Source organism: Ictalurus furcatus, chromosome 29, assembly GCF_023375685.1.
Source record: "Ictalurus furcatus strain D&B chromosome 29, Billie_1.0, whole genome shotgun sequence".
NCBI lineage: Eukaryota > Metazoa > Chordata > Actinopteri > Siluriformes > Ictaluridae > Ictalurus > Ictalurus furcatus.
In genome coordinates, this window is record NC_071283.1 from 13,573,099 (window position 1) to 13,583,098 (window position 10,000).

At 42.7% G+C, this 10,000-nt stretch overlaps 1 protein-coding gene across 4 annotated transcripts in view; it reads left to right on the plus strand.

The window, feature by feature from the left end:
• The window catches only part of lrba (LPS responsive beige-like anchor protein), a 221,912-nt gene that overhangs the window by 63,760 nt on the left and 148,152 nt on the right, over positions 1–10,000 (plus strand). For 3 of the 4 annotated variants that reach the window (XM_053619041.1, XM_053619044.1, XM_053619042.1), the window contains exons 31-34: positions 170–354; positions 1,825–1,885; positions 2,519–2,652; positions 4,289–4,350. In XM_053619041.1, coding sequence (XP_053475016.1) covers positions 170–354; positions 1,825–1,885; positions 2,519–2,652; positions 4,289–4,350 — 442 coding nt within the window. The other variant, XM_053619045.1, reaches the window with a different exon arrangement.

Below are 10,000 nucleotides of genomic sequence, written 5' to 3' on the forward strand. Positions count from 1 at the left end.
CGGATGAAGAGAAACAACCGGGGGAAAAAAATTCAAGAATAGAGATTTAAAAAAAGAAATAAAAAGTATTAATAAAAAGATTGAAGAATGAGAAAAGACAGACAGGTGTGCCCAGAAGACTTTGTAATCTGATCTTTTCTACTGTTTTATCATTATTATATGTTTTCAGGAGTGTTGTTGTGGCGTCTAAGAAAGCAGGCGGAGCTCCTGCAGCAGGCCCCGCCCCCTCCTCCTCCTCCTCCTCCTCCTCCATCGTCCCACAATCCACCACTGCATCCTCAGGTGGAACTCCAGTCATCAATGTTGCTGTGGTTTCCGCAGGTGACTCCGCCCCGAGTGGTGCTGTGGAGTCAGGTGTGTGTGTGTGTGTGTGTGTGTGTGTGTGTGTGTGTGTGTGTGTGTGTGTGTTAGTGTGCACACTCAGCTAACATTTCAACATATTTAGTTAACTAGCTAAGTGTGTATTTACCTCGTTCATGTAACCTGAGGGGTCGTTTCCACGACGACGTTTTCAACTAAAAGCGGGAAACGTTTTATGCGGTTTGTCTTCGTTTCCATGACGACGGCGTCTGATAAGGCAAACTTTTGAAAACGGGAAAAATGATTGAAAAATGATATTATATTATTACATTATTATATTGTTACATTAGAGACGTCTCGGCGTTTATTAAAAGAAAAATCGGAGGAATCTACGCTTCGAGAGCGCGGGTTTTCACGATGCCTCTTCACAGTGAATCATTTTCCAAGTCTATAGCTGGAGCCGGTGTGAGTAACTGGACACGGAACCGTTTTTGTTCTCCACGTCGATCAGAAAGCCTTGAAACCGTTTCGAGAAACGTGAACGTTACTGCGCTTTCTATCCAGAAAAACCGCCACTCCACCGTTTCTACTTGTGTCTGTTTATAGTGCGGTCTCGTCCGGATCGCTACGGCGGACACGCTGACGTGAACGCTTAAGCGACGTCGCCTACTACTGGCCTGGAGTGTGTAATACACGATAGGTTTCAGTCGTGTGCGTGGATCCGTGTGAACGGGGATCGTCTTGACGACGTCTGTACGTGAAACTTCTCAAAGGATTAAAACGTCTCGGGTTTTAGTGCGTCGTCGTCGTCGTGTAAACATACCCTCAGTGAAGAGATGCGCTCTTTGGTGTGTGTGTGTGTGTGTGTGTGTGTGTGTGTGTGTGTGTCCCTCCCTGCTGGATAGAGATAAGTTAATTGACTCAGGGCCGTTTGAAGTGGCTACTTCATCTCACAGCAGGCGCACATGTTGAGACTACATTCCACACCTGTGTGTGTGTGTGTGTGTGTGTGTGCGTGTGTGTGTGTGTGCGTGCGTGTGTGTGTGCGCTCACTCTCACAACCCGGGCAGCCGAGTTCCAATCTTGCCAAACACGCCAGCAACCCACTCACAAGGGACTCTGGGAGATTTATGTGCTCTCTTGCTCTCTCTCTCTCTCTCTCACACTCACACACACACACACACACACACACACACACACACACACACGAGAGTGTTAATTTATAGAGCGATCATTCCAAGCAGGCTAATAGGAAAATAAGAGGTTTTACAAGGCTAATATTACAGAGAAGTAGAGACAGACGGTGAGAGTGAGACAGCGAGTGAGAGAGAAATAAAATCTGTCTCTCTATCTTTTGCTGTCTGTTTATCTGTCTGTCTGTCCATCTGTCTGTTGTAGTTCACTTCAATCATTCATTTATTTGGATTGTGAAGTGAAATTTGATCGGTTCATTTTCTCATGTGATTGTGTGTGTGTGTGTGTGTGTGTGTGTGTGTTGAATCGTATGTTCTCTGATCTTCACAGGAGGAGCAGAGGCTGCTTCAAACCTGCCATCTGTTCCGCTCTCACCCACCACCACCCTGAGGTGAGAGACAGACAGAGAGAGAGAGAGAGAGAGGCAGGGAGGAGAGACTAGGGAAGAAGAGAGGATGTGAAGTAAGACAGAAAGCGATAGACCTATATTAAAGGAAGAGAGAGAGAGAGACAGCAAGAGAGAAATGAAGGGGAGAGAGCGCGAGAGAAAGTTATGGAGATGTGGAGACTGATAGAGGGGGGAAAAAGGAAAGAAAGGAGTTAGGGAAGAGAGAAAAGGTGAGTGAGAGACAGACAGACAGCGAGAGAGAGAGTTGTGGAGGCAGATAAAGGGAAAATGGGGAAAAAAGAATGAACACGGGAGATGGGGAAGAGAGACTGAGAGGAGAGAATGTGGAAGAAGAGAGGACGTGATGCAACACTGAAAGAGATACACACACACACACAGGAAGAGAGAGAACGATAGAGATGTGGAAAAGAGAAAGAAAGAAGAAACAGGCAGAGAAATGGGGAAAAGGAAGAACAAGAGAATAAAAGTGAAGGAGAGAGAGAGGTAGAGAGGTGTCTCTGATCGTATGATTAAAAGTTAATATCACTCAGTATCCTGTTTAACTGTTTATAAACCTGTCTGTCTGTCTGTCTCTCTCTCTGTCTGTCTCCCTCTGTCTGTCTCTCTGTCTGTCAGTATCTCGGAGCGACTGGAACATGCTCTGGAGAAAGCTGCTCCGTTACTGCGGGAGATTTTCGTGGACTTCGCTCCGTTCCTGTCCCGAACTTTACTAGGGAGCCACGGACAGGAGCTACTCATCGAGGGAACGAGTGAGTATTGACGTGGGCTTGACTGGTTGTCAAGGTAACCAGTAGAAGCTTGATCATTAGCGAGAAACAGAATAGAGTTTGACACGATTTGGGATGCAGCCATGGAGAGAAGTGCGCTTATATCAGTGAAATAATAACCAGTCTGTGTCTCTTTCCATCTGTGTCTCTGTCTCTCTTCTCTGTGTGCGTGCGTGCGTGCGTGCGTGCGTGTGTGTGTGTGTGTGTGTGTGTGTGTGTGTGTGTGTGTGGAGGGTGTCTGGTTTTGTGAATCAATAGAACATATGTCCTGTACGTGTAATACAAGGCTGTGGTGTAGATTAGTTTACACACTCGCCTCATGTCACTTCATTAAGCTCATCCATACTGCAACATGGCACACTATCACATCTCTTACACACACACACACACACACACGCACGCACGCACGCACGCACGCACACACACACACACACAGGGCACGTTTTTATTTCTCTTGCATCTTTTTTCTTAGAGCATTTTGTAGAAAATGAAGCCAATATTAATATAAATACATAGCTGCTAGCAGCGATTCATGGGGTCCAAGCACTATTTAACAAATGGATCCACATGTGCAGCTGCTGCTGGTTTGAGCCATCACTTTAACTTTTTTTTTAACTGCACCATACATAAACATATCAACAAAGGACAAAATTTCATCATGATCACTCGTTCACTGTGGAAGTAATCGGCTGCGAAATTCCTATTGGTCGTTCACAAGCATGATTACGCACTGGAATTTTAATAAATGCAAGAATTCAGACCTAGCATGGCCTATGTGTGTCTCAGTCCCTGTGAAGTGGCCCGATTAAGGAGGCGTGGCCTCTGTGTCTCAGTCCCAATGAAGGTGTGGCCTCTGTGGCTGTTGGTCCCAGTGAAGGAGGTGTGGCCTCTGTGGCTGTTAGTCCCAATGAAGAAGGCGTGGCCTTTGTGGCTGTTAGTCCCAATGAAGGAGGCGTGGCCTTTGTGGCTGTTAGTCCCAATGAAGGAGGCGTAGCCTTTGTGGCTGTTAGTCCCAATGAAGGAGGCGTGAACTCTGTGGCTGTTAGTCCCAATGAAGGAGGCGTCGCCTTTGTGGCTGTTAGTCCCAGTGAAGGAGGCGTGAACTCTGTGGCTGTTAGTCCCAATGAAGGAGGCGTCGCCTTTGTGGCTGTTAGTCCCAATGAAGGAGGCGTGAACTCTGTGGCTGTTAGTCCCAATGAAGGAGGCGTAGCCTTTGTGGCTGTTAGTCCCAGTGAAGGAGGTGTGGCCTCTGTGGCTGTTAGTCCCAATGAAGGAGGCGTAGCCTTTGTGGCTGTTAGTCCCAGTGAAGGAGGTGTGGCCTCTGTGGCTGTTAGTCCCAGTGAAGAAGGCGTGGCCTTTGTGGCTGTTAGTCCCAATGAAGGAGGCGTCGCCTTTGTGGCTGTTAGTCCCAATGAAGGAGGCGTGGCCTTTGTGGCTGTTAGTCCCAATGAAGGAGGCGTGGCCTTTGTGTCTGTTAGTCCCAATGAAGGAGGTGTGGCCTCTCGTCTCATTCCCAGTGTGGCTTAATGACAGTTCGTCTCTATGAGCATATTTCTATATAATGTGTAAATTACACTCTCTCTCTCTCTCTCTCTCTCTCTCTCTCTCTCTCTTACAGGTTTGGTGTGTATGAAATCCAGTAGCTCTGTAGTGGAGCTCGTCATGCTGCTATGTTCTCAGGCAAGTCATCTCTTCACTCTTTCATTTTTCATCTCCCAATCTCTCATTACTTTCCATCCTTTTACTCCTCCATCCCTTCATTGATTCCTCCCTCTGTTCCTTAATCTCTTCATCCCTCCAGCCATTTCCCTCTTTGTCCATCCATCACTTAATTCCTTCATCCCTTCGCCCCTGTCTCCACCCCTTCATTTTTCCATTTTTATGAACACACACACACACACACACACACACACACACACACACACACCTCTTATAGTGAAAATTCAGTCATTCACAGTGGGATGGTAGCCAATTCTAAACGAAACCCAGATGTTGATTTGGAACACAGCCAGTCTACGTCTGCTAAGACAAGTGTAATTTAACTTGTACTTGATAACCTTAATGCCCAATTTGAAGCGCAGCCACGGTCCGTGAAATCAGAGAAAATCTTTTCTGAATGAAACACAGCCGGTGTCCGAAGAAGAGACGATCGAGCAGTGCTGTGAGATAAAGAATGAAATGAAAAGAAAAGAGAAAATAAATAACGCGTGTCTGTGTGCCGTTTTTATTAGCGCCGTATGAGTCGTAGGTTCAGAGGTCATGCACCCTGGGGACCGGGTGTAGCGCTGTGTGAGGTGTATTGAAGGTGGATAATGCAGAATTAATGTCGTTTTGCGATCGATCGCCTCTTTGTGTGCGTGTGTGTTGCCAAGTTTATTTAGGGTCCGGCTCGCAGATCAATGAATATAAATGAAAGGTTGATAGCAGGTGTGTGTGTGTGGGTGTGTGTGGATCAATGTGCTCAGCAGCCCTTCTCTTCTGTGCTATTAGATCCAGTTTCTTTATGGGCTACGTCCTAAATCGTATACGAAATGGTGCAGCATCTATGATCTCTTATTATAATACATTTCGAAGCGTTCTGTGTGATTTGGGATGTAGCCACATGTTGTCACGGTAACCGCGAAAGCCACATCTCGTCTGCTTGCTAAATAGCATGCACTGAATGCTATATATATAGTGCAGTACTATGGTGGTTTGAGACGTAGCCCATCTCTCCATGACTGTGTGCGTGTCTCCTCTGTCTGTCAGAAAGATTCCAATAAAACGCCAGCATTTTCGGAGCCACTCTGTGGCACGGAATCGGATTATTTTTCTCGGCTACGGCTCATGCGGAGGGAAAAGGACGCGAGAAAATAAATCACCCTCGTTAAAAATTTAAAGGCGTGATATAATAATAATGACGGGACTTCAGAGCCGAGGGCACTGAAGCAAATATGTCATTTATTGTCGATGTATTAGGCACTCGAGTAAAAATGGAGCAGAAAAACAATCCCAGCGATGTGTGTGTGTGTGTCCATCCTAGTGTTCCTTATAGATAGGCAATGCCTTATAGAGAGCATTACAGTATGTTTGCATGTGTCCACAATGTTAAATGTTACCATCAGTGGACATTGGACTTCTGATCGGAGGCTCACGAGTTCAAATCCCAGCAGCACCAAGGTGTCACTGAGCAATGCCCTTAAGCCTCAACTGCTCAGTGTGTTAGAGTACGTTACAGTGTGTTAGTGTGTGTTAGAGTACGTTACAGTGTGTTAGTGTGTGTTAGAGTACGTTACAGTGTGTTAGTGTGTGTTAGAGTCCATTACAGTGTGTTAGTGTGTGTTAGAGTACGTTACAGTGTGTTAGTGTGTGTTAGAGTACATTACAGTGTGTTAGTGTGTGTTAGAGTACATTACAGTGTGTTAGTGTGTGTTAGAGTACGTTACAGTGTGTTAGTGTGTGTTAGAGTACGTTACAGTGTGTTAGTGTGTTAGAGTACATTACAGTGTGTTAGAGTCCATTACAGTGTGTTAGTGTGTGTTAGAGTACGTTACAGTGTGTTAGTGTGTGTTAGAGTACATTACAGTGTGTTAGTGTGTGTTAGTCCATTACAGTGTGTTAGTCCATTACAGTGTGTTAGTGTGTGTTAGAGTACATTACAGTGTGTTAGTGTGTGTTAGAGTCCATTACAGTATGTTAGTGTGTGTTAGAGTCCATTACAGTGTGTTAGTGTGTGTTAGAGTACATTACAGTGTGTTAGTGTGTGTTAGAGTCCATTACAGTGTGTTAGTGTGTGTTAGAGTCCATTACAGTGTGTTAGTGTGTGTTAGAGTCCATTACAGTGTGTTAGTGTGTGTTAGAGTACATTACAGTGTGTTAGTCCATTACAGTGTGTTAGAGTCCATTACAGTGTGTTAGTCCATCACAGTGTGTTAGTGTGTGTTAGAGTACATTACAGTGTGTTAGTGTGTGTTAGAGTACATTACTGTGTGTTAGAGTACATTAGTGTGTTAGTGTGTGTTAGAGTACATTAGTGTGTGTGTGTGTGTGTGTGTGTTAGAGTACATTACTGTGTGTTAGAGTACATTAGTGTGTTAGTGTGTGTTAGAGTACATTACAGTGTGTTAGTGTGTGTTAGTCCATTACAGTGTGTTAGAGTCCATTACAGTGTGTTAGAGTACATTAGTGTGTGTGTGTTAGAGTACATTACTGTGTGTTAGAGTACATTACTGTGTGTTAGAGTACATTACTGTGTGTTAGAGTACATTAGTGTGTGTGTGTTAGAGTACATTACAGTGTGTTAGAGTACATTACTGTGTGTTAGAGTACATTAGTGTGTTAGAGTACAGTACAGTGTGTTAGAATATTGCTAGTTCGAGTAAGGCTGAATTGCTCACACACGCACACGCACACACACACGCACACATTATACACAGTGTAAATCTCCTGATCAATACCTGAGCAGCTCATTTTAAAGCCATAAACCACAAAAAAAATTAATCTAAATCGATCTTTAATTGTAAATAAAGCAATCGCGTAAATCCAGGCGCCATTAAAGCACCGTTAAACACCCGCTCCTCAAAGCCGAGCTGAAACGATACACACATCTGTCCAACCCGGCGTGATTAAAAAGCCCTGAGCGACCATGACCTCTCACCTTCTGACCCCAAACCTACTCTGTCATGTTGAGAGGAAATTAATTAGAAATTTTCACCGATGGTATCACATCTCCCATCTCCACACAGCAGGGGAGGAAAAATAATCAATCAAAAAAATGTCCTGTGGTGCTCTGATCACTTCCTGTTCAGATCACAAGCACTTCCTGTACATCTCATGATCTACACCACCAACCCATGAGCTCGTGTACAGAAGGAATAAAAAGAAGGATGAATGAAGGAAGATTGAGGATTGGGATTCTGGAAATAAAAAGAAAGAAAAATAAATCAAAAGAAAAGAAAAGAAGGATGGATGGAAAGAAAGTGTAGTTATAATGTGTGTGTAGTTATAATGAGTGTGTGTTAGGATTGTAACGAGTGTGTAGTTATAGTGAGTGTGTAGTTATAACGAGTGTGTGTTAGGATTGTAACGAGTGTGTAGTTATAACGAGTGTGTGTTAGGATTGTAACGAGTGTGTAGTTATAGTGAGTGTGTAGTTATAACGAGTGTGTGTTAGGATTGTAACGAGTGTGTAGTTATAGTGAGTGTGTAGTTATAACGAGTGTGTGTTAGGATTGTAACGAGTGTGTAGTTATAACGAGTGTGTGTTAGGATTGTAACGAGTGTGTAGTTGTAACGAGTGTGTAGTTATAGTGAGTGTGTGTTAGGATTGTAACGAGTGTGTAGTTGTAACGAGTGTGTAGTTATACTGAGTGCGTGTTAGGATTGTAACGAGTGTGTAGTTATAATGAGTGTGTGTTAGGATTGTAACGAGTGTGTAGTTATAATGAGTGTGTGTTAGGATTGTGACGAGTGTGTAGTTATAATGAGTGTGTGTTAGGATTGTAACGAGTGTGTAGTTATAATGAGTGTGTGTTAGGATTGTAACGAGTGTGTAGTTATAATGAGTGTGTTAGGATTGTAACGAGTGTGTAGTTATAATGAGTGCGTGTTAGGATTGTGACGAGTGTGTAGTTATAATGAGTGTGTAGTTATAATGAGTGTGTGTTAGGATTGTAACGAGTGTGTAGTTATAATGAGTGTGTCTTAGGATTGTAACGAGTGTGTAGTTATAATGAGTGTGTAGTTATAATGAGTGTGTAGTTATAATGAGTGTGTGTTAGGATTGTAACGAGTGTGTAGTTATAACGAGTGCGTGTTAGGATTGTAACGAGTGTGTAGTTATAATGAGTGCGTGTTAGGATTGTAACGAGTGTGTAGTTATAATGAGTGTGTGTTAGGATTGTAACGAGTGTGTAGTTATAATGAGTGTGTAGTTATAATGAGTGTGTAGTTATAATGAGTGTGTAGTTATAATGAGTGTGTAGTTATAATGAGTGTGTGTTAGGATTGTAACGAGTGTGTAGTTATAATGAGTGTGTAGTTATAGTGAGTGTGTGTTAGGATTGTAACGAGTGTGTAGTTATAGTGAGTGTGTGTTAGGATTGTAACGAGTGTGTAGTTATAATGAGTGTGTGTTAGGATTGTAACGAGTGTGTAGTTATAATGAGTGTGTGTTAGGATTGTAACGAGTGTGTAGTTATAATGAGTGTGTCTTAGGATTGTAACGAGTGTGTAGTTATAATGAGTGTGTGTTAGGATTGTAACGAGTGTGTAGTTATAATGAGTGTGTAGTTATAATGAGTGTGTAGTTATAATGAGTGTGTAGTTATAATGAGTGTGTGTTAGGATTGTAACGAGTGTGTAGTTATAATGAGTGTGTAGTTATAATGAGTGTGTAGTTATAATGAGTGTGTAGTTATAATGAGTGTGTGTTAGGATTGTAACGAGTGTGTAGTTATAACGAGTGCGTGTTAGGATTGTAACGAGTGTGTAGTTATAATGAGTGCGTGTTAGGATTGTAACGAGTGTGTAGTTATAATGAGTGTGTCTTAGGATTGTAACGAGTGTGTAGTTATAATGAGTGTGTAAGATTGTAACGAGTGTGTAGTTGTAACGAGTATGTAGTGTAAGTGAAGCTGCTGATTGGTCAGTTGCTGTAAAGGTCGTTATGACATCATCAGCTGGCAGTTAGATTTTAATTTTTTTAAATTTTCATCAGTGGACTTCAGAGAGGAAGTTTCACACTTGCTTTTGTGTTGTTTCCCACTCACCGTGTGTGTGTGTGTGTGTGTGTGTGTGTAACTCTGACTATTGGCTGGAGTTATGGAGTAATCATTGACTCTGTGTGCATCAGATAAAAGCAGGATCAGTAGTGCAGGTGTGTGTGTGTGTGTATGTGTGTGTGTGTGTGTATATATATATATATATATCACTGTTATTATCCAGTGCTGTGTCAGCTCATCTGTTCTTTACTCCATCCATCTCTTCACTCATCTTCTAAACGACAGGAGAGGAGGAGGGATGAAGAGGAGAGAATAAAAAAAAAAGGAGCGCACACAAAAAAATCACAGGACAGAATGTGTTCGTAATTTAAGTGTAAAACTGAAAAACTTGAATGCAAAAGCGTAGAATTTCTGGTAATGTGATTTAGGAAACATTTATTTTCCCATTGTAGTCATAATAATAATAAAAGAATTCTTTGGGATAAATAAAAACATGATTGTATATTATCTTAATAACTAGATTGTACTCAGAATTTGGCTACTTCCAAGTCGCGGTTGTGTCCCAGGGCTTCTACTCGCGGACGCTCACAGAAAATGATCCATCGTTTGACAGCAATCATTAAAGATCA